Below are 25,353 nucleotides of genomic sequence, written 5' to 3'. Positions count from 1 at the left end.
CTTTCTGAATAGCAGCAACAGTCTTCTTCTTACCAACTGAACTTCTTAGGTTTCAGCTCTGGATGCAAAGACCAACAGTGTGCATCATCGTGTCCGTCCTTCTTGCAATGAGTGCATGAAGGTTTGTCCTTCTGTACAACGTTTGTCTTCCTCTCCTTCCATTTCAGCTTCTTCTTTTCCTTGTTCTTGCTTGCAGAGTGTTTAGATGATCCCCCAACCTTTGGGTTCACATTCTTGCCTCTAGCTTCTAGATGTGTAGCCTGAACTGATACATCATCCAGGCTAGTGGGATTAAACATGAGAATGGTGTGCTTCGAATAGCTATGTAGACCACCTATATACTTCAACAAAGTTTCAGCTGAGTCTAGAGATATGCCTAGAGTTAAAGCTCTTTTTCTAAATTCCTGGGTATAACTTTATACACTTTGGCCCTTTAATTGGCGAAGAGTTTGCCAACCCATCATTGCTTGCTGCATATAAGCTAGAGGATAGAATTGTTTTTTGATGGCAGAAACAAATTCATTCCAGGTAGAAAGAATTTTACTATGTCTCTTTAGATCAGCTTGTGTCTTGCCTTCCCACCACACTAGTGTAGTTCCTCCAAGTCGAAGGCTAGCTAGCTGAATCTTTCTCCTTTCTGAATCAATGTTCTGCACCCTGCAATATACATCAATCTGTCTTATCCAGTTATCTAGCTTTTCTGCATTTAGTTCTCCATCATAAATTGGCAAATCAAACTTTACATCTAATTTAATAAAAGAAGTTTTATTCTTTTTCTTATCAGGGCTAGGAGATGAGGATGATGAAGGTGATGGAGGAGGAGATGAGGGAGGAGACTTTCCCCTTTTCCTTTGCCCTCTAGAGGGGCAACTAGAGAAGGTTCCTCTGCTCCTTTGTCTTGTTTGGGTGTTGAAGTGCTTTCACCTCGACCCTTCTTAAATTCCCGATACATCTCTTCCACCATGGCTCGCATGGCCATAAAACTGTCCATGAACTGAGATTCTGATTCCAATGTAGTTTCTTCTACCATTCTCCTCTAAGGATAGACTCTTCCAATCTCTGGATTAGTCTCAACAAGTTCTCCTTCTCCTAGTTTGAGCTTTGACCTAGTTAGCATTCAAAAATCCAGCACAAGCTTGTCTAACCTTAACAAACCAAAACCAAAAGCTCTGATACCACTTGATCTGAAAATGAGATCTTAGATTAATATTAAGGTATTATGGACTCGTGTAGGATTTGCCTATATTACTTAGTGCAACGGATCGAAAAGATTGCGAATAATATAGACAATGAGCAGTTAGAGAAACATAACAGACACACACACATAACACAACAAATAATCAAGGAGTTCACCCAAAACTCTTGGGCTACGTCTCCAGGTCCAGCTTTCAATGGTGACCTCTCTACTATGTCTTCAAGAGCAGAGTTTTTTACAAATGTGAGCTCAAATTGAGTCTCAACACAACAGGAACAAACAACAGGGTTTTGCTTGAATCCCTCAAGTCTTTCTGAGTACACAGACTCTCCCTCTCGCTCTCTGTCTCTGTTTTCTCTCTGTCTCAGCACTACCTATCTCTGTCTCTGACACTGAGTGGCTTTTAAGCCTATCAACACTTGTTTGTTTGTTTTCCCTTTCGGGCTCTTTGGCTCCCAGGCTTTGTCCGCTCAAATCCCCTTTGAGCGTTAATCAATCATGTTGTAACATCTTCAGGTATGGTGGGCACCTGCTTCTAAATGGAAGGGACCATCGACGCGTTTGAAATCCAAAAACAGTCGTTTCTCTGTTTACATAGAGAAATACACAGAAACACTGAAAAATTCGCCAAAACGCCTTTTATCGGACTTGAAATATTATTGAATCCGCCCTAAACTCCATCGGGTCCGCCTTTATATTGCTATCGCAAGTCGCTAGTCGCGGGTTCCTTTGTATTTGGGTTTATAACGAAAAACCCCAAATACATAGGAAAACCCGACAAATTGCTCCATATCGGACTTCAAAATATATCATATCGCATTCATAAACCCTTTCGGGTTTGGCTATATCGCATGTTGCATATCCCTTTTGACTTCCGATCGTTGATTACACCGATCGGCCTTATCGGCGCATCATTATCGCATGGTCGCTGGCCTTCTTAGCATCACCCCTTACAAAGCTGTGATGCAATATTGCGATGCGATATATCGCAATTGCATATTGCCAATCCTTCAAACCACGGGCTAAGTCCTTCTGTGTATGCATATGAGCGATGCGATATTGCGCGAGTAGATCTAGACCGTTGATCTGCACGCTTGATCGACGGTCCTTGTTTAATCGCGCTTGATTGCTATCGCGATTTCCATAAGGCCGCTTCTGATTAACTCCACTTGCCACCTCCGATTGTGATATGCCGATTAGATTTGGACCGTTGATCGGCCAGATCCGACGACTCCTGTGCGATGTTGCTTAAGCCTCTGATAGACTCTATTTTCGCCATTTCTTCATGTTTTTCCCGTCCGATAGTGTTTTCCGCCATTCTTGAAGGTTTATCCTTTGTGATAGTGTTTAAGTATTGAAAGACTTAGAGGTTTTTAGGATCCATTTTGAATCAGTTTAGGGTTTCCTATCTTAGTGAATACAAAAAGGGAGAAAAGGCAAGAGAATACATTAATTCTTCAATGTGCATTTTGGGGAAGTGAAACAGAGAGAGCTATGGGGGAGCTCGTGTTTTCTAGAGGAGGACAACGATTTTGCAGGGGGAGATCCAACCAAAACAGAGATAAAACCTCAAGGAGGCCCGAAATTCTAGGAAAGCTCAGGCATACAGTTCTAGGAAAGTTCCTATACCTATTTCAAGGAGAACAGGCTTCTCCATTGAAGGACTGGCTATAGAAGATATTCAGACAATTTTCTAGCTGACATATACAAGTTTCTAGGAGGGAAATTCATTGAAAGCAGGAACCCGAATTTGCAGGCTGAAAGAGAAACCTTGGCATGAGTTTCTAGGAGAGAAATCTAGACTGTGGGTGAGATTTTTGTGGGATCGAACCTGATTATTGGGCACACAGACCTAGGGAAAATCTGCTGAACTGAGGCTTGATTTCAAAAGGCAGAGTCAACTTACTGAGGTACAAAAATCAAGAAGGATATGTTCAACTAGTGACATAATTTTCTAGGCAGCCTATTATATCAGATGTCCAGAATATCTGGGAGAGATGAGTATAAATGTGGTCATTTATTGCTGTGTAAATTTCCTAAGAAAGATCAAAATAAAATTCCTCCTTAGCACTCGTCTTCCCCACTTTGCAGTTTTTCCAGGGTCTTTATGTTGGAAAATTGATTAGGGAAGTATTTTTTATTTGACATTTCCTTACTTGACAATTATTTGTGACATAATGTTCTTCTTGATTATGCATATGTACTTATCATATAAATGCCGAAGCAATGAATATCATAACCATACAAAGATGAACACAAGATATAGGCTCCCCACCACGACAAAATCCAAAAGGAACTTCTCTTCCTATAGAATCAATTTAAAGGAGACTTCCGAGACCCAAGACTAACACCAAGAACCAAGCCAACCACCAATCATCCTTCTTCAAAAGAAGACAAGAGGGGTGAAGCAATATTCTTCCAAAAGCAAGGCTCTTCTAGCCTTTCGGTTCCCCAAGAAGAATCTATGACTATTATTGCAACCTTCAGATCCGAGGTAGGCCTAGAAACCCTAGGTTTCTCGCACGTGCAAACTGTAGCAGACATATTTCAGACCTCCGAACTTTGTAGGGCTTCTTCCTTTCTTCACTAGCCTTCTCCTTGGTTTTCTCAAGACTTTCGCTATCTTTTCCAAGTGCAGATCGAATCCAAGGATGTGTATACTTGTTTTATGTCTAATGAGGTCGAATTTTCACCTTTTTATATCCTTCCAAGAGGCTCGAATAACCTTCTCTAGGACGACTTCCCCTTTACTGGCCGACTTGGTCTTGGGAGCCTTCTAGACACTTCTATAAAATAATTTTCCTTTTCTTGATACAAATGCATGAAAGGGTCTTTTTCAATATGACAAGGACACTTTGACTCATGTAAACCCTAAGAGCATTAAAGGAATGCTTGACCTAGTGACAAATAACTTAAGCATGAAACCTATGCTTCACAAATAATTGTTCTTTTGTTCTTTACATCATTTTTTCTTCTCCTTTTGATAGATACATAAGAATTACATCATGACATGAGTCAAATGACAATTATGAAGGCTGAAACTAGTTACATTTTCCTACACTTTAGACCAAAATCCTTGTGTAAAAATTGTGTGCATCTGTGCTTGAAATTTTTCTTCATATCACCTGGAAAGTCAAATGTGTAGAGATAGCATAAATTTTTCAAATTAATTTGTATTGAATGTTTTAAATGACCTAACCGTTTGGGGCGAGGCATTAAACATACTTGCAAAAACCTTGAAACTGGGAGGGTTGGCAACTAGTAAATTTTTTCTACACCCATGTCAAATGGGAAGGACCAAATCCTCGTAGTAGTTGATAGACTCGCAAAATATGAACACTTTGTAAGAGTAAGGAAATCCGACTTTGCTAAACAAATTGTGAAGATTTTATGCAAAAATGTTTACAAATTACATGGTTTACCAAAAAATATTGTTAGTGATAGAGATGCCAAATTTAAAGTATTTTTTTGAAAGGAATTCTTCAAAGAAATCAGGATTGAGAATATCACTCAATATGAGTTCGACCTACCATTAAAAAACAGATGGTCAATTAGAAATTGTTAATGAATGTTTAATTAATAAGAATCAATAATAAAATGTATGAGAGTCTAAGGCTGTGTCAATTAACATATATGAATAGAAAAATAACTTGAGGATAACAAATGCCTTTACTAAGTATAGATTATTCGAGACCTTGTGAACTCATTGGGTGTAATAGACTCAATAGGCATGGAATGAAATCATATCTAGGACCAAAATAGGTCAATGGTGTTGAAGAATGTAACTAGTTTCGGTCTTCATATTTTTCATTTGACTCATGTCATGATCTATCAAAAGAAGAAAGAAAATGATGTAAAGAACAAAAGAAAATTATTTTTGTAAAGCATGGGTTTCATGCTCAAGTCATTTTGTCATTAGGTCAAGCATCCATTGAATGCTCCTAGGGTTTGTCATGAGTCAAGCATTCTTGTCAAATTGTAAAAGTCCCATTTGGGCTCTTGTATCAAAGAAAGAAAAAATATTTTATGTTTGAGAGAGCCTAATAGGCTCCCAAGACCAAGTCAGCCAGCCCAGCATAAGTCGGCCTAGAGAGGGCTTATGGAGCCTCTTAGAAGGACATAAGAAGGCAAGAATTTGACCTCTTTTGTGACATATCAAACACTCTTCTTTGGATTTGGTCTGCAATTGAAATTAGGCATGCGAAGGTCCTAGAAGGCTAGAAAATCCTAGCGAAGAAGGAATCAAGCCCTAATCTGTTTGGATCTCTGAAATATCTTTGCTACAACTCACATGTGCGAAGTATGCCAAGATTTCTAGGGTTACCTCAGGCCGAAACTGCAGAAGATGTTGCAGATTGCTTTAGCAAGGACGAAAAGTTAGAAGAACTGTTTTACTGCCCTTGGAGAGTTTGTCTTGCTGAGAAGAAGGATGATTTCATTAATTTGCTGGCTGACTTGGTTTTTGATGGTAGTTTTGGTTTCATTTTTGGTCTTGGAAGTCTCATTTAATTTGATTCTATATGAAGATAAGTTCTCTCTGGGTTTTCCCCTTGGAGGGGTTTTTGCCCTGGGCTTGGAGCCTACATCTGGTGTTCATCTTTGTATAGTTGTGATTTTTGATGATAAGAACATAATAATAATAATAAGAAGAATTAAGAAGATTAGAAGGAATTGTCAAGATAAGGAAAACTCAAAACAAAATTGCTCTCATGCTGCCCTAATCAGTTTTCCAACAAATGGGACTTGAACAACTATTAAGAACAACAATAAGGAGTTCCTAGAGCATCTTCAAAAGACAAGAAACCAAAATCTAAAACCTAGACTAGAGAAAGAGTAGAAAATAAGATAGAAGGGTTGTGAATTTGTGAAGTCAAAATGATAAACCCTAAATGTTGCAGTAGGTAATATTTTGGAAGAGAGAGTTCATGCAACGAGAAAAACTGATTGAGTTATGAGGAGAATGTCATGGAACAAGAGTACCATTGTCATGATTAGTGAGATACATGATTGTGCTCAATTGTTTGTGCAATTGTGATTTTACTTCATTCATAATTGTTCCAACAGCATGCCTTCTGGATTCTTAAGGTTCATTGTTGCTAAAAGCTTTGTATTGTATATTTGATCTTTTAAATGTAAAAGTGTCTTAGGCACAAGTGTCTAAGTACATTTTTGTATGTAGCTGATGGATTTTTTTTGTTTGTTAGAGCAATTGTGGAATTAGCACTCTCATGCAGTCAACCAAGCTCACGTGTATTTCAAGGTTTCACCATAGGATTTCATCCAAGAGCTTGGGAATTGGTACGCACTTTGAAATTTCTATTGTAATGTAGATGCTTTGAAAGACATGCCTAGATTGATTTCTTCAATTCTCAATCACTCTTGTTCTTGTCTTGTAGGTCTATAATGGCATTACACAGTGGGGTTATGAAAAGCCTCAATATGGTTATAGGTATGGAATATTTCATCTTAAAATTGCATTCAGACAACTATATAAGGATACAAAATCCTTGAAATATCTTTGGTTCTTACAAACTTCGGCTAGCTTTGTAATTCTTGATAGATTTTATTTTCTAAATTCTAGTTCTTTCCCATCTTAATTCTTTTTGAATGGTTTGGATATTATATGACTGATATATATCTATATACACCTACAAAATCATGAAACATAAACACAGAGATTCAAATTTCTAAACACTAAAGTAGTCAAAGAGATTGTTCCTTTTTGTGCTCGAGCGTTAGAAGGGGGAGGGAGGGTTTTGTTTATAGTTTAGGGTATGAGCTGATTTGTAGGCTAGCTGAGGTTAGGTTTTTACATACTTGGGCTAGTCATGTAATGCTTAGTTTTATTTTCTAAATTCTTGTTTCTTTCCCATCTGAAATCCTTTTGAATGGTTTTGATATTATATGACTGATATATATCTATATACACAAAAAAAACATGAAACATAAACATAGAAATTCAATTCCAAACCACTAAAATAGTGAGAAAGAACGTTCTTGTTCATGCTCAAGTGTTAGAAGGGGAGATGGGGGGGGGTTATTTATAGTTTAGGGTATGATCTGATTTATAGGCTAGATTAGATGTTTTCCTCCTTTTTCCATCTTTTTGATTGAGTATGGCCTGATTTCCACATTTGTGTTTTTGGATATAGAGAGATAATATATCCTTGTTTTTGTAGACACTGATTTGTATTGTGGCCTGTTGTTGTAAAATCTACCAGGCCTGGTGCAAAGCATCATCGAGCGACCAAGCCAATATTAGGGAGGATATATCAACCAAGCCAAGCTTGTCTCTCAAGTACACAAGCTTCTTGTTAGGAAGAGATTTCGTCAATATGTCAGCTACCTGCTCATCAGTGGAGATATATTGTGGCTGTAGCATACCATTTTGTACTGGCTCCTGAATATAGTTATACTTGTTATTTATATTCTTTCTCTTTCCATGAAATATTGTGTCCTCAGACAATCGTATACAACTAGTGTTGTCACAATGTATCACTGTAGGGTCCATCAGTCCTTCGAATAGGTCGGATGACAACTTCCTTAACCAGATCGCTTCTCTGCTTACTTCGTAGGTCGCAACATACTCAACCTCAACACTACTCAAAGCAACTGTGTCTTGCTTTCTGCTCATCCATGAGATCATGGATGATCCAAAACTGAAACATCCTCCTGTAGTGCTTCTTCCGTCCTGCTCGTGTTGATTTGGGATAGCATCGGATGTGCTCTAGCCATGAAAATTGGTGGAGAGGCTAAAGCACATGAGACCTCCAAGACCCAGAAATGGTTTGCGGAAATTCCACCTGGGTAGAGAGATGTTAAAATAATTAATATTTTTAATGGGTTCCTAAATCTAAACTTAGGAAAATAGAAATATTAATGGGTATTAATATAAAACTGGGTTAAAAGGTTCTAAATGACATGGATCAAGCCAAATCTGATCTTATCCATTGATTAGAGAATTAATCTCGGCCGTTGAAGACTCAATAGAAAAGTATAAGAGGAGGCTTGAGGGTTAGTTGCAGATACACCAAGTTGATCAGTCAGTGCGATTTTCTGGAGCGGGTTTGCTGAGAGAAATTGAACCAATGATCAGAGTTGCAGCGAGGGGCAGTGAGTGCATAGCAGAGAGGTAGAGATAGTGCCTGAGGGTCAGCACAGTGACTAAAGAGGCTGACATAGAGGCAGCCAGAGCTACAGAGAGGCATCAGGAACCACACAAAGGCAGCTAGAGACTGCGCAGAGGCTGAGGGGCTTGCGTGGGTGATGCAAAAGGCCAGAGATTTGACGCAGATAGGCAGAAGGCTGACGCAGAGGGTTCAGGAGTGACATTGTGGCTAGCAGGGCTGGCGTAGAGATAAGAGGAAGCGCCAGAAGGATTTTCGTGGGGCAGAGTTGCTGAATATCTATCTCCGAGAACAGGTATTTACTATTATTGTCGTGTAACAATCTCTGTTGGGTGAGCCAATTCGGCACCCTAGTTGTACTCAAGAAATCTGCATAATAATAAAACCCTCAGAACTACTGCACCGGTTTTCTCGCACTGGGTTTCTCCAGTGACGATTGTCCAAAAAGTAACAGTGTCCCTTGTGTGTTTGTCTAGTATTTCAGTTGTTGATCTGTATGAGTTAAGGCTGCATTTGTGTTTATTTTCAATATTTATATGTATAAATAACTTGTTAATGGAATAAACAAGTAGGTGAAATAAACCAAATAATGCAATAGGAATTTCTGATGTGTCAGACTTAGAAATTTCATTTGGGTCGATTGGGATAGCTATTGTTTTCAAGGTGAAGTTCTTAACACGATTCCTGTCAAGCACTGATAAGATTTTGGCCTTCTAGACTATGAAGTTCGATGCTCCGTCCAGTCTATCCTGGTCTCTTACCCCGTGTAGTGCCATGATGCTCCTCTACTTCCCTCCTGGAAGTTCTCTATTCGACTCCTCTGAGTCTGTACTTCCTGTCTGGAAGTTCTCTTCTAGACTCTCTCTGAGTCTTGATTTCCCTTCTGGAAATCCTCCTGCCACTTGTCGAGATGCCCCCTACTTTGATTGTCTTGTACAACTGCACTGCTGATCTGGGTTCCTCGGCTAGAAACCCTCGGTAACAACTCCTTTGGCCCTTGCTCTGTCAGGTACTGTTCTAACTACAGTACCTCACCAGCTCCACTCTGCAATATTCCTGTAGCCTTCTAGACTCCAATGATTGCCTCTCTGTGAACTACGTCAGCCCCTCTCTACCCCACGCTGGCTTTGCGTCACCCCCGATGGGTCTGCGTCAGCCTTGGGATGCCTTGTGTCAGCCCTCTAGCCCTCTACGTCAGTAAAGCTGGCCTCTCTCAGGCTTTGCGCAGTTCCCGACTTCTTCTGCGTGCTTTGGCTGGCTTTGCGTCACACTTCCTTGGCTTCTGCGCTGCTGGAAACAACTTTTGTCACCTCGAGACAACTGTTTTCTGCTGCTATTGCTCCGCTTGACTAATGTCTTTTAGTCCTCCTGTGATCTACAATCAGGCTTTGATACCATGTTGAAGTTTCTAACTCTACTTAGCTTAGAAACCCTTCATGCACTTTTTTTGATTTATTCCTATCTACTTGTTATTTTTCTTTTAACAATTTATTTACAAAGTAAATACTGAAAATAAACACCAGTGCATGCTCAACATATTACAGATCAACAACTAAAAGAAACAAGAACAAACACACCACATGACACCATTATTTTTGGATCAATGTCCCCGGAAAAACCCAATGTGGGAAAACCGATGCAACTATTTGAGGGTTCTCTTATTAAGCAATATCAGAGTACAACCTGGGTGCCGAAACTGGCCTACCCAACAGAGAATTTCCTTAGCAGCTATACCTCACAGTTTGAGAGAAATCTCATGGCTGAAACCCCAGAAAACCCTTCCGGTAGCTTCTCAGCACAAAACTGCTCTTGCAACCCTAGCGTCTGCCCAATCTGGACTACGTCAGCCCCTCTCTATCTCACGCTGGCCCTCTGTCAGCCTTTTTAGGCCTGCGTCAACCCCAGGAGGCCCTGTGTCAGCTCTGGGAGCCTCTGCGTCAGTGGTGTTGACCCCTCTGGTGCTCTGCACAACACTTGGCTGCGTTTGCATGGCCCTACGTGAGCCCTTTGTTGGCTCTGTGTCACCCTCCTTTGTTGTTGCGCTGCTCTCCCGGCACAATCTCTGCCTTCTTTGTTTCTCAGTACTCAATGCCCCTCAGCGACTCTCTCGATCACTGATTCTACCTCTCTTAGCAAACCCCGCTCTAAAGAATAGAATCACTGATCATCAGGTGTGTTCTCCAAGTGACCCTCAAGCCTCCTCTTATATTTTCTCTGTTGACATATCAACGGCCGAGATTAAGTCCCTAATCAATGGCTAAGATTAGATCTGGCTTGATCCATGTCTTTTGGATCATTCTAACATAGTTTCATATTAATACACATTAATATTTTATTTTCCCGAAGTTTAGGCTTATAGACTCCATTAAAAATATTAATTATTTTAATATCTCCTGAACTGTTTAGAATCTGCCCAAACTCTTTCTAGATATTGGAGATCTCATGTGCCCCAAGCTCTCCACCAAATTTTGTGGCTAGAGCACATCCGATGCTACCCCAAATCAACATGTTCTATTTGCATTTTACTATCATGTTGATGTGATTGCTAATCTATTGGGCTAATAGAGAAATTGAAGTAAAATATTCAAAATTGAACAAATCATCATCATATGCCAATATAGAAGCTCCAGGACAAAAATGAGGAGATCCAAACATCAAAATTCATCCATCCAACCAATTTCGTCTTCCAAAAAGAATAGTGAAAATCTCAGAAGAGAGAATGATCCAATCCACATGATGATGATCAAATGATTCCATCACACTTCTATTTATACACTTCCTAATGCATTCGATTTAGCTAATTAGGCTTAATTTAACCCCTAAAATAAAATAATGTGCATGATAACAAAACTTTGGTGACAAGCCCACCAAATAGCTCAATAATGTAAAGATAAGCCGCTCAAGAGGGTCAAATGATCAACAAAGTGATGTCGTTGGGCCTTTGAGGAGGCCTGATGAAGTTCAAGGGGTGCCATCATGAAGAAAATGATTGGAAACATAGTGGACAAGGGGTTGGCCCCTTGTTATCCAATAAAGAACCTGTGGTGCTTGCAAGTGGGTGTGGGGGCACAAGGACAACCTCATGGGTCTCCGAATAGATCAAATATTCCTGTAAACCATCTGCAATGTCCAAAGTGATGACATAAACACTCTATTTGCAGTGGGAGGCATCTCGGAACATTTGCCAAGTGTATGGTGCAACTGTGGAGTCGACTAGGCATGGTGGACAAGGTGCATCATCCTCATCCAAACGCTGGAACACGAGCAATTAATGAACACTGCTAGGGATCTATGAAGTAATATATGCTATGGTGGAGACCCATGGCTCTCAATGCTCAGCGTACAAATGCCAATGTGACCCGAGAGCTAGGACCCTGTATAGGGAGACCAAGCCCTAAATGAAGACCCACCTGCAATCCTGCATAAGATCCAATGCGTCCCCTTACCTTCCAATACAACAAATGATTAGCATAATTAAGTAATAATGCTTACAAGTTATGGGATCAATGGGGCACTTCATGGTGGCATGCCCTTCCATAGTGGGCTTTGGCAAGTACAAGTGTCTTCAAGCTGAAAAAGGGGGTTAACAAAGGACCCTATTGGGTGGTTTCAACCTCTAAAGGGGGTGGCATATTGATAGTACATCCTTTAAGAGGTAGGTGACAAATGATATAATGATGGAACGGACTGGGGATTAGGGGAACCATCCAAACCACATGTTAAGGTACATTGGGGAGCTATAACAAGGGAAGCCTACACCTGGGTATATGAGTGTAGGAATATCAAATCATGGTATATGAGTTACTCCGACCTTTGTTTTTCCACCCTTCTTCATATGTCTTTTTCCTTTGATTGATTTTTCTTTATAATTGCTCGGGGCTCTAGAGGATGGAGAGCATGATGTGTAATATGTAGCAGTGGATACCCCCTTTGAGGTGGGGCAGTTCATAGCCGACCAGGGGTTGGGACTGTCATGGGTTCCTTAATGATGGGGGGGGGGGGGCTCATTTAGGGCCCGTAGGAACCAGGGTGATGGCCATGAATAAGGGGTAGATCTCATGTTCGGATTTTGCCCGCGTGATAAATTTGTATGTCCTGACATTCTTTTTCATCTTGTGGTACATTTCCTGTTGACAGTGGTCAAATTATGCTTTTTATTTTCTTTTTAGCTGCATCAACCTCCGAGGCATCATTACGGGGCTGATCCAAGGTGTGGACAAGGGGAGGGGGAAGCTAACCCTATATGGATCCAATGGATAGAGGTGGACCCGGGCGAGAAAAGGGATGAATGGGGCTCAAATGAGTGGAAAGGGAGTAATGTAGGTGGTGTCGGGAAGCGAGACCATGCAACCAAAATCGAGATTTTCCATGTAATTCCAACCCTAAAGCTAATGGCCAGTAAAGGAGATCCCATGGGACTAGGATACAAGAGTAACCACGATATCGGGCAATGGAGACATGAATACAAACTTAACCCATTCTTTCTGCCAAATCCCCCCACCAATTGATGCCCAAAAGTGTCCATGACAAGTAAGGAAAACTACTCAACTAAGCAATGAAAAGTCATACCTTTGGGGTTGGGAGGCCTACCTTCAAACATACATTCATAACAAATGGGCGAGGGACCACATGGCTGGCTCAGGTGGTGGAGAAAATGGCACATCGAGCTATCTGAGGGCTACAAGAGGTTTCTGGTTATTGACTGAGGACCATCTAGGAGATTTTTTTTCTCCCATAGACACTACCCGCAGGTGGTGGGTACCAGGCACTACTTAGGAAACTCTGATTTTGGTAGCGCATTCCCGTTTTCTCATTTCACATTTTTCACTCTCCTCCTCACATTATATGTCGTATTTCAATTTTTCATGATCTTCCCTCTTTGGGTCCACATGACCATTGGGTCCACAAGGCTTTGGTACTCCCCCTCCCCTTGTCCACATGTCTGGGTCGAGCCTGGAACATTGCCCCAGAGGTTGATGCAGCTAAAAGCATATCATGGCCACATACAAAAGAAAATAATATCACAAAACGCAAAAGATGGCTGGCAGCCATTATATTAGCATGTGGGCAAAAGCCAAACATGAGCTCCACCCCTTCATTATGGCCATCACCTTGGTTCCTAGGCCCCCCTTGAGTGCCCCTCACATCATTAAGGAATCCATGCATGTCCCAACCCTTGGTGGGTATTGAACTGCCCCACCTTAAGGGGGTAATCACTACCTATATCACACACAACATGCCCTCATCTCTTGGATCCCTGAGTAGTATAATAAAGAAAAATCAAGAAAAGGCAAAAGGAGAATGAAGAAGGGTGGAAAAACAAAGGGCAAGGTAAATCATGTACCACGATTGCTGCCTCCTACATCTATACACCCAAATGTGTGGGCATCCCTCATCATTACTACCCTTGAACCCTAGGGGCATTTGTCCTTGAGACCTCTGTGTCCCAATCCACCTCATCATCATCCACATGACCCCTACCACTTGAGGGATGTACCTTGGACATGTATTTCCCTTTAGGGTTTGGGAACACCTAATAGGGTTGTTTATTAGCCACTCCTAACTAGGGAGGTAACACTAATAAATGCTCTATGCCCCAAATTTGGAAGGGAAACCCATGATGAAGTCTCATTTGTGCCTTGGATTAACAAGCTTGGTTCACTTAGATGCACTAATGAATTATTGTACCTGATGGTGAGGAGACACATTGGATCTTATACGTAATTGGCAAGTAGTTTCATCATGGGTTGGGCAACTTAACTGGGGCCCAAGCCCACCATAGGATCATATTGACACTTGTAGGGGATGCGTTGAGAGCCATGGGACTCCGTCATATGATGGAGCATTATTTCATCTCATGGGAAACCTCAACACCTTGTTCATTGCCCCACATTATTCGTGAGATGATGCACTTGAACCAATATTGCCCCCCAACTGACTTAGTAGTGTACACATGGTTTGGCAGCTGATCCAATGGCCAGAGGAGGTTTGTCTCACCCTTGAGACATGGGAGGGCAAGCACCATCTTCAGTGCCCTAATTTGAAGCAGTGTACAAGCTTAGCTTTCACCAGGAGACCCATGAGGGCAGTGTTTGTTCCTCAGAGCCACTTTGGAGCACCACATGATGACTTACATAGACATCAAGCGGTCATCCCCTTGTGCAGCATTTATGGAGCCCTCTCTCTCATTTTGGCACTTTGAGGACTCAACGTGGCCTTCCAACGATGTCATTTCTCATGATGCCATTATTTCGTCCTACTATTGGATGGGTTTATTCATAATTTTTGGAGCTACTTGGTGGGATTGTCACCAAGGCCTAATTTTTGCACATTAAAATAATGATAGGGGCTTTAGAATAAGAATTTGACCTCGAAAGGTCTCATATAAATAGAACTTGCTCTCATTGTGAGAGAGCATCATCATCACTTTGATCTCTCTGTTGTAAAACGACTGTACTTTTTCTTGAATGCTAGTGGAGTTTCTTTGATGCATTTCAATATCTTTGGAAGCTAGAATTTTATTTTCTTTGGAGCTACATCTTGGTTTATGGTTGGATATATCTTATTGTCATGTTGTAAGTACACTTTGTTGAAGGTTTTTCTCTTGAATAATGTCTAATATATGGAATTGTTGCAACAAGTAAATGCTATTGCCCTAATTTGTTGAACATCATTGGAAAAGGCTATTTTGTTGACAATTGCATATGTTACTCATTGTACAACAATAGATGAATGTTCCTAGTGGATAGAATTTTGTTTTCCTTCCATGAAAATCCATAGATCTTGAGTCGTTAAATGTTAAAGAGTGGCTGCTAAGGCATCATTATTTAGCCTCCTTAGAGACGGTTTTGACAAATCTTGAATCATCTTAGACTCCATAGCCCAAGGAGCAAGGCACTGATCTTAGAAGTTTGGTGATCATCCCTCCTTTTCTCATGCTTTTGTCTCCAAAATTTTAGCCCCTCTTCCTTGGACGTTTATATAAGGCATCTAACGAAATTTTTAGAGGAGGAGTTTTTGAATTTCGTTTTGATAGAACTCTTCCTTTGTGTCTCGTCCATAGGATCTCAAATTTTGGTGGAATTTCCACAGTTATTTCTCCATAAATTTGAGTGCCCTAGGTGTGCCCTAGAAGGGAAACCTAGCTTGTTTTCCTTGGATAAGGTGGCCTTCTTGAGGGTCATATGAGCCTTGTATTCGATAGAATAAATCACAAGAGACCCTTTCTCCCTTCTTACCTTGATCTAGTGAATACCTTGGAGGAACTCCTCCCATGATTGTCTCTAAAACCCTAGGTCTAGCCTTAGCTCTTTCTAGGTCTCTCAAGAGAAGCAAAAAGCCTATTTGAAGTAGCCAAGGATCTTATAGAGCTTCCTTTGAGGTTCTATCTCACCTTGGAAGTCCTAACCTTAGGTATTTCCTCATCATTGCAAATCTTTAACCCTAGGTCTGATCTTCATCCTAGGTCTTTCTTGGAGAACCTTTAGCTTCTTTGAAGCATTGAGCCTTGATTGAGTTTCTCCGTGAATGGGCCTTGTGAAATCACTACACACTTAGTCAATGGCTTATCCATTTCAAGTGATTTCCTCCTTGTGGGAGTCCTCCCATCGGTGAAAATCCGTAAAGAGCAGGGAGCATTGGCTGAGGTGATAGTGGGTCTTTGTCCCATTGTTGTCATTTGGTTTGGTAGTTGTCCCATAGGTTCCCCTCCTAGGGCCCTGCTAGATTGTGTGGCAACAAATCCCATTCAAAATCTAGTAGATGTAATAGTTTTCAAGATTTCAAGATTTGGGGGATTGCAATGTTTCCATTGGATTCTATCATGTATGAGGGTTTGGGACTAGCATTTAATCAAGAGCACCAAGTTTTCTATGTACGTCAATGTTGGTGGCATTGATTGTTGAACTCCTCTATCATGACCCTAGTAAAATTGTGCCTATCATTCAAACAAAATTCCGACTTGACATGTTAAACTTTTTCTATCTTATTTTAATGCTTAGAGAGTGATATTGATGATTAGGATCCTGATATATGCAATGATGTTGATGATATGTAGGTATTTGTTGTACCATGAATTTTTTTTGGACGATAGAGGTCATCTAGAGCCTCTTTGTTGATGTATTTTTGGTTAAAATATGGATTGCTCTCAACTTTATCTTGTTTATATGCACCCTTGCTATATACATATGAAAAACTTTGCATATTTGTGCATAATGGTTTGGATTCATATGAATGCACATGAATATTTACGTATTTCTTTCAAAAATTGAATATTTATGTTATTTTGGTCAATCGGTTTTTTAGTCCGTTTTTTTTCCAATTCCCATTTTGGGGTTGACTGGTTTGATCATCGGTCTGGTTATAATAACATTGGTTCATTGTCCATTGTTCATTTTCAGTTTTAACTTTGAAGTCTTGATTCTAGATGTTGATGACCTTAGACCAAGTCTTTGACTCTGTCACTTTTTACTATTTTTGAGTTTGAGTAATTTCAATTTACTATCCCCTCTGTGTGTCTCCCCATTTCCGCATCCCCCCGCCCCATAAACTTGGTGGAACACTGGAAATAATTGTCTCTGTTCTGCCAATGAGATATTTTGCCCAAAGATTCAGTCACAGCAGCTATACTTGACAGATTTATGAGCTGTTCATATTCAGCCTTGTTCACCAAATGCATGTGAAAAGATTTGCTATAGGCATCCCTGCTAGAAGGGGTAATAGGACCAAGTAAATGCATGCAAAAGCAAGAGCTTGCGTGATATCAGCATAATACTCCCCTGTTAATAGTACAGCCAATGCTGATGTTGCCTATAAGCGACTCTTAAAATTTTTGATGAACCAGGAGTTACAAAAGAAACAAAAGATTGCACCATCCTCTCAAACCAGGGGACCTTGTAGAAGGTCTTGCTCCTCTTTTTGTCTCACACTTCAACTTGGATTTCCAGGACACGTAATAGCAGGAATCAATATGAGAATCAATAGGGCTTATTCACAGATCAACAACTTCTGACATTTGAAAATTTAGCTTGAAAATGAGTTGCAATACCCACTCCACGGTTACTAAAAAAAATTATAATGCATTACAAAAACTATCAGCATCATTATCATGTCCTCTAATGGTTGACCCCTTTCATGGTTACCCAACAAATTTGTTGTTAACAGACCCAACAACTAACTATTATTGCCCTAGAATTACCTCTTACCCCATTATTTTTACAATAGTCCTACTCTCGAGCCTCTCTTTCCCCCTTAGCCTTGACCAACACAAGGGATTGGATCCCCTTCACTGCTGCTGAGTCCCTCGTTCTATGTTGCTTCCCTCTAGTGTTCTCACGCAGGTTGGCCAGGATATCTCTAATGCTGGGAACTAGGGAATCTCAGCTGTAGCTGTTACCCTTACACATAGCTATGGTTTTTTCATATTGGCATGGCAATGAAAACTACGGCGTAGTGCAAATTGATCATCAACCCTTTGGTTCAGTCATGAGAGAGTGAATTGAAGGGTATAATTCCCATTAGTTTTCCCGAGTAGCTTATATGAACTTGTATTTTTTTAGTATAACGCCCATTTGCATTTTTTTATTATAATGCTAACTTGTATTTTTTAATTTTTTTACTGTAGTATTTTTATTATTTTTTAATATAACATTATGTAACACAATATACTCATAAGAGGTTTATGAGGTATTGCAAGTACGATGCCCACAGAGCGAATTGAAAATAAGTTATGTTTTAACCATGAGAAATCAGTTAATTTTGATCGATTTTGTGGGTATGTTAGTTGTTTCAAATAAGTTCTTTATATATTATGTGCTTTATGTGTGCAGTATTATTCTTGTTATATCCTCCATATCTGATATTCAACTTAAAACATTGTTATCATTAAGCATGATAAGAGTGTAGTCAGTATTCAAGCATTTTGATTTTGAATAAGTAATAGGCTTGGTGGTATTTTAGAATGGGAGTACTTGCTTGGCTCACAGGACATTACTTTTTGTGCAGCTTTGGAACAAAGGAAACAAAAGTTTCCCTTTATTTCACTGCGGTTGCTGCTGTTTCCAAATATGTGGGCAAGCCATCTTACACGGTAGTTTTCCGGCTATCTAAATAAAGTTTCTAATTTTTATGCATTTAATTGTGAATCAATCCTAAAACTCGTTTCCAAGATTTTTTGAGAAATGCAACATATATTACTTCATGGAACAGATAGTTATATCATGGAACAAAGGGAGTTACAATAATCTGGAGCAAAGAGAGTCACACCAATCTGACAACATGACGACAAGGAAATTCCCATCCTAGAAACACACAAGAAAAAAAATGAGCATTGCAGAAAAACTGAATTTGATTTTGAGAAGTAGTTTAATTCCACAATAAAAGCCAATTCATGCTTAAAGAGCCTTAGCTTCCTTTGGCTCACGAGGGATGGTTCTGCATGAAAATTAGCTTTACATTGGATTTTCCATTGAAAGCCAATTGTACACAGCTGAAGTGTGTGCCACGAAGATTTGCAGTTAATAATTATCCAAGTGTCGACAAGCAGAGGACCCTTCCAAGAGAGGGACAGTAAGAAAAATGTTAAAGTCAGCCTTAAACTATGCTGAAATGGTCTTGGAAGATTACATCTCCAAGAGACGTGCTCAACCATGTTATACCTACCAAAAATCATGCGTGAAACAATGCTTTTAAAACCGTTTTGAAAAACCGGTAACCGGTCAAACCGGCCGGTTAGATAGCTAGCCGGTCCGAACCGGCCAAAAAACCCTGTCCAACCTTGCATTTCGCCATATTTGAGGTCCTAACCGGTGAAAACCGGCCGGTTCCGTCCTAAACCGTCCGGTTTATGGCATGCCCACCGATTCATGAAAAAAAGCGTTGGTGGTTTGTGGTTTAGGGGTTTTGGGGGGGAGGTAAAGGTATTTTCCCTTCAAAAACACCCTCTCCAAGCTATAAGAGACCCCTCTCACTCTCATTTGTCTCACACAACTGATTTGGAGTGTTTGTGAGCTTGGAGAGTGTGGAGTTTTTGCTGAAGTAGTCATCTTGGAGTTGGAGTTGGAGCTATTTTGGAGATAGTGTGTAGCTGTCAGTGGAGTTGCCATCTTCAAGAGGAGGCTAAGGGAGCTAGTTTGCATTTCCAGGTAAGGATTTGCACTTGATAATTCCTCATTTGAGTCTGTTGTCCATGAATTTTTTTTTTTTGTGTGTTATAAACTTCTCACTTCTATGATCTATCATGTATGCTATAAACTCTCTAGCTCTATGCTATCAAATTTTGTAGCTTGAGCCTTGCATGTGCATTTGTTTTCCTACATTTATCTTTGGTTTTCCATTTTGCTTAGCTGCAATTTTTTTTTAATGGCAAATTTCTTTGCAAATTGTTATTATTTCAAGCAAACATGGCTCCAAAAGGAAAGGACAGTGCATGGACTCATTGTGATGTAATTGATGGAAAAATGATATGCAAATTATGCCATAAATCTATTGGAGGTGGGGGTATTCTTAGGTTGAAACAACACTTGGCTGGGATAAGAGGCCAAGTAAAGCCATGTGATGCACCAAATGCACTGTTAGGTCCTATTAGGGCAGAATACATTTCCAAGCTTGAAAAATTTTATGAGGATAAGGCTAGGGAGAAGGCCATCCAAGATGACATTGCAAGGAAGAGGGAATTAGTTGAAGCCATGAAAGAGAGTGGGTATGATGATTATGAGATTCAAGACTCCACTTCTATCCCTTCCACCAATGACCCCTTTCACTATGTTCATCCTTCTATTGGCCAACCATCAAAAGGAACAAAGAGAACAAACATCCAAAGTTATTTCTCATCTTCTGCCAACATTGCCTCTTCTAATCCCACTTCCTCCCAGCCAAGTTCTCAACCCACTTTGGATCAACATTGGAAAAGATAATGCAAAGAAACTTCTCACCAATACATTGCTAGATGGTGGTATGATTCAGATATCCCATTTAATGCTGCTCGCTCACCTTATTACCAAGCTATGTGGGACTCTGTTATAGCTGCAGGAAAGGGCTTCAAAGGCCCTAGTATGCATGACTTGAGGGGAGCTCTTTTGCAAAAAGAGATATCTTCCATTGATGAGTATTTGGTTGATTTTAAAGATTCATGGCTCAAAACAGGTTGTTCCATTATGTCAGATGGATGGTTCGATGGAAAGAACCACACTATTATTAATTTCCTTGTTTCTTGCCCTCAAGGAACCATGTTTTTGAAATCAGTTGATGCATCTGATAAGGTAAAGGATGCAATCCCTCTATTTGAGCTTTTGGATAATGTTATTCAGGAAGTTGGGGAGCAGCATGTTGTGCAGGTCATCACTGATAATGCCTCAAACTATGTTCTTGCTGGAAAGATGGTTGAGGCCAAATATAAGACCATATTTTGGACTCCATGTGCTGCACATTGCATAGACCTCATGCTTGAGGATATAGGCAAAGTGTAGTGGGTAAAAAACACTGTAGAGCATGCCAAGTGCATTACAAAATACATTTACAACCACTCATGGGTATTGAACCGAATGAGGAAACACACTGGAGGCAAAGAGCTTGTTAGGCCTGCAATTACGAGATTTGCAACTCACTTCCTCACGTTGCAATGTCTCAATGGTCAACATAAAAACTTGCAGAAAATGTTTTCCTCTGATGAATGGTCTGAATCTCGGTGGGCTCGTAGACCAGATGGAAAAGACACCAAAAAGAAAGTGTTAGACACTTATTTTTGGAAAAGGTCTGTAGAGCTTGTGAAAATTACCGAGCCCCTTGTTAAGGTGCTAAGGTTGGTGGATGGGGAAAGATTGGCCATGGGCTACATTTATGAAGCTATGGATCAGGCAAAGGAGCAGATACGGGCAGCTTACAAGGACAGGTTAGCTAAATATGGCCGTATATGGGAGATCATTGATAACAGATGGAACAATCAACTCCATCGTCCTATACATGCAGCCGGGTATTTTTTGAACCCAAGGTATTACTATAAAAATCAGCTAGGAGATCAGCATGATGGGGAGGTCAGAGCTGGATTGATTGATTGCTTGGAGCGCATGGTCCCTAGCCATGTAGACCAGTTGGAAATACATAGACAGCTTACTATTTTCAATATGGCAAGTGGTACTTTTGGCAAAAACTTGGCAAAGATGGCAAGAGTTGTGGACCAACCAGGTAAGCAATTCCAATTTCCATTTTGTTTTTCATTTCAAGTTAAAATTGTTTAGGTTCTTGAATCTTTACAATTCAAATTATAAACTAAGTTACTAATTAATGTCTTTTTCTTTGCAACACATTGGTGGGAGTCATCTGGTGGCCAGTGTCCTCAATTGCAAAGGTTTGCAATTAGAGTCCTCAGTCAAACTTGCAGTGCTTCAGGTTGTGAGTGCAATTGGTCTGTTTTTGAGCGCATACACACGAAGAAGAGAAACCGTTTGGAACAAAAACGGTTAAATGATCTTGTTTTTGTGCAATACAACCTTCGACTGAGGAGGAACCAAATGATGAGCAAATCACCTGATCTAGATCCCATTGTGTTGGACGATATTGATCCAACATCAGAATGGGTGGAGGAGACTGAAGATCCTGTGTTTGAGGCTGATTTTGATATCGACATGGCTTTAGTGGGGGATGAGGCAGATGATGTGGCGGCATCAGAACCAGGATCAGTAGTAGCATCAAGGAAAGGCAAGGAACCAATGGAAGGCACTAGTCGTGCAGGTCGACAAACTCGTGCTTCCATTAGGTCCACTTCTATTGTCATTGGTGGCATTGATACTGAGGTTGCAGATCAGGCTGAGGCATCCTCAGACTCTGAACCAGATGATGTCTATGTAGCTCCTGATGATGATCCTGTGTCTAGTAGTGGTGATGGACTTGATGATTGATCATGTGTACACTGTAGACTTGTAGTAGGCCAATGGCATCATAGCTTGCAGCATTGTTTTTGGACTTTATAGGCCATTTAGAGCCTCATTTCTTATGTATTTTGCTATTTTGTCGATGATATGTATTGTACTCGGTGCCATTTTGATATATTCACCTTTACATGGTATATAAATGAGCAAACTTTGCATATTTTGTCTCTATTGGCTTGGAATCATGGTTTTACATCTTAAAAATAGTTTTGTTTCATTAAAAATTAATTATTTAATGTATTTTTTTAAAACCGGTTCGTTTAGACCAAACCAGTCTTGGTTAGACCGGTTCCGGTCGGTAAACCGGTTCATTAGGTGGACCGGTCCGGTCACCGGTTCCGGTTTTAAAAAAATTGGCGTGAAATGTTTGTAACACCAATTTTACGAAGCTTGGTCTTGACATCCAACCTTTCATAAAACATAAGCCAACCCTAGACATTGTGCTTAAAGGAAGATTGAGCCTTCCAAGTGCGGCAGCACCTCCTTAACCAATGAGCTTGAGGATCCTGCACCCACAGCCTTCATTCAAGTGTGATATTGGAGGTGTGTCAGACATAGTTGTAAAGGTCCTTTGTCCAATGTTGCACGAAGCGGGGACATTTTTTGGAAGCGGATCCGTGGAAGCATCATTTCCCAAAAATCTAGGAAGCGAAGCGTCTACTATTATATATATTTTATATTTTTTACATTTATATTAAAAAAAATCCAAAATACCAAATTAGTTGTAGAAGATATGGAAACATGCATCTTTGTACATAAATCAAGATAGATATGGCATCCATTGTACATTATTGATTAATTATTCGAGCATCAACCATCTAGAATCTAGATTCTTCTCCTCTTTTCAAGCCTTTGCCTCTACCTCGATTGTCTAGGGATATTAGTCAACATTGCCCACTTTTGATCAAACTACCTAATCCAAGCCTTAAAATATGGTAGAAAAAGCTTAACATGTTTGATTGATGATTTTAACTTAATTGAAAAGTATTTTTTTGCTAAGGGCATGACAAAGGGGTTCAACAATTAACACCACCAAGACGAGGGTACATATAGGGCTTGGTGCTCTTGATTAAATGCCAATCACATACCCTAATATATGATATAATCTAATGAAATGCCAAAATCCCATTGATCCTGAATCCCTGAAAACTGTTAAGTCTGTTGAATTTTGAATAGGATATGAAATTCTATTTTCTCCATATGAAGTCTGATGAGGTTGGAACCACTCTCAAACATCTTGAGTCATTTCATGGTAATGTTAAACGTTCAAGTACTTTAAGAATTTAACATTAGCATGAGGGAGCATCTAGGAAGCATCTAAGGAGCATCAAGGGAGCATCTTGGAAGTGTCTGAGAAGCCCCAACCCAAATTAAGTCAAAGAAAAAATTTAATATTTTTTTAGAACCCTGTGGAACCGCCTGTCTCTCTTCGGATCCGCTCAGGATCCGTACGGATTTGTGCCCGATCTGCCATGGATCCGCCGTCGGATCCGCAGTTAGAAAATCCAAAACTGCGGATTGGGCTGGCACAGTTCCGAATTTCAGGAACTGTCTTTGCTAGCCTGATCTGATGGCGGATCCCCCATGGATCCATACGTGACGCAGTTCCCGATTTGGATCCTTGGAGGGGGCGTTTCCTGCAACTATGCCTTTGTTACATAGAAGAAAAAGGGTTTCCTACTATTCCATCTCCAATCCCTCTGGAATGGACTTAACATATGGAGTTTTTGAAGTTGTAACTAGAGTCAACCTTCATAGTGTAAATTTATCATTGATATATTTATTATATTTATATTCATATTTATCATATTTTTGTCAAAGCATGTTCTTCATGCTTATAGAGTCAAAAAGAGAAAAATAATTTATTTTGAGGCAAAGGAAAATGTATTTGAGTCATGTCCCATTTGGACATTTTTAAGGAAATGAAATTTGAATTTATGTTAATTCGTAAGTCCACAAGTTGACCAAGTAGGCTGTCCTTGGGCAAGTCACCCTGGGCCTCCAAGAGACACCTATTTGACCTTTTGGACAATTATATATAAGAGGGCAATTTGACCTACTTGGGAGATCATTCAAGCACACAACAAGAATAGATCTTAACCTAGCAAGAAAGAGGAGAAATCCAAATCAAAGGAGACAAAGAAGATGAAGGCAAAATACAAGAAGAATATTCTAAGTTGACCGAACTTTGACCTGGTAACAACTGGAATGCATGGACTGTAATTTTTGTGGAAGAGGCCTAGTTTTTCTGAGATAGTTGCAGGCTGAATTTCGGCCCTAGTTGCAGGTCCAAAATTTCTGAGATTTGACTAGTTTGGGACAAGTTTGACCAACGTTGACTTTGACTTTGGAGGTGACTTGGAGAAGGGATTTGGACTTGGTCTCTTCGTGGTAGATTTGGTCTTGGTCTTGGATATCTCATTTTGATCTGATTCTATAAGAGGATTGTTAGTTTTTCCCCCTTGTGGGGTTTTTCCCTGGCTTGTAGCCTAATATTGGTGTCTCTTGTTTCTTGTGATCTTTATAGTTTTCTGAAAGATTGAACGTCTGTATAATTGCTTGATGGAGAAGTCATAATCAATAAGAAGTCAACTAACATTCACAAGTAATTATCAAGAAGAGAAATTAGGTGTTAATCTCTACTACACTTGGTTTCTCAACATGGAATCAGATCTAAGGTGAAGGAAGGAAGATCACTATATTTGAAAACATCTCTCAAAGCTAAGGAAGGAAGCTTGAAGACCACTCTCTTGAAGACCTCTTCTATACACCATTAGCAACATTCATTCATCCTTGAAGATATTCTTGTAGCGACTTTCTCTGTCTCTCAAGTAAGTACTCTTCTATTCTCCATGTGCAATTCTCCCAATAAAATGGCATCTATTTGCAAGGAAGGAATTAAGCTTGATGGAGCATCAAATTTCAAGGCTTAAAAAAGAGGATCAATTTAGTCCTTAAAGAAAATGAAGTCATGCAATTCGTAGAAGGCAATGTTCCAGTACCAGACAAGAACAATGCTCAAGAAGCGGCCAAATACAATAAAGGAGATATTAGTGCTCAAATAATCCTCTTCGAGTCCATCAAAGACCATCTCATTTCTTTTGTTTAT

General features: G+C 40.0%; 1 protein-coding gene across 2 annotated transcripts in view; it reads left to right on the top strand.

The window, feature by feature from the left end:
- The window catches only part of LOC149245285 (G-protein coupled receptor), a 278,843-nt gene that overhangs the window by 155,786 nt on the left and 97,704 nt on the right, over positions 1-25,353 (top strand). Inside the window, exons 10-12 of one of the 2 annotated variants that reach the window (XM_089457737.1) lie at positions 6,400-6,493; positions 6,592-6,644; positions 18,325-18,409. In XM_089457737.1, the coding sequence (XP_089313863.1) occupies positions 6,400-6,493; positions 6,592-6,644; positions 18,325-18,409 (232 nt within the window). The remainder of the gene's footprint in view (positions 1-6,399; positions 6,494-6,591; positions 6,645-18,324; positions 18,410-25,353) is intronic. The other variant, XM_089457738.1, reaches the window with a different exon arrangement.

Source organism: Pinus tabuliformis, chromosome 7, assembly GCF_031772625.1.
Source record: "Pinus tabuliformis cultivar Carrire ecotype Pingquan chromosome 7, CPIR1, whole genome shotgun sequence".
Taxonomy (NCBI): Eukaryota; Viridiplantae; Streptophyta; class Pinopsida; order Pinales; family Pinaceae; genus Pinus; species Pinus tabuliformis.
This window is presented reverse-complemented; position numbering and strand designations above follow the sequence as displayed.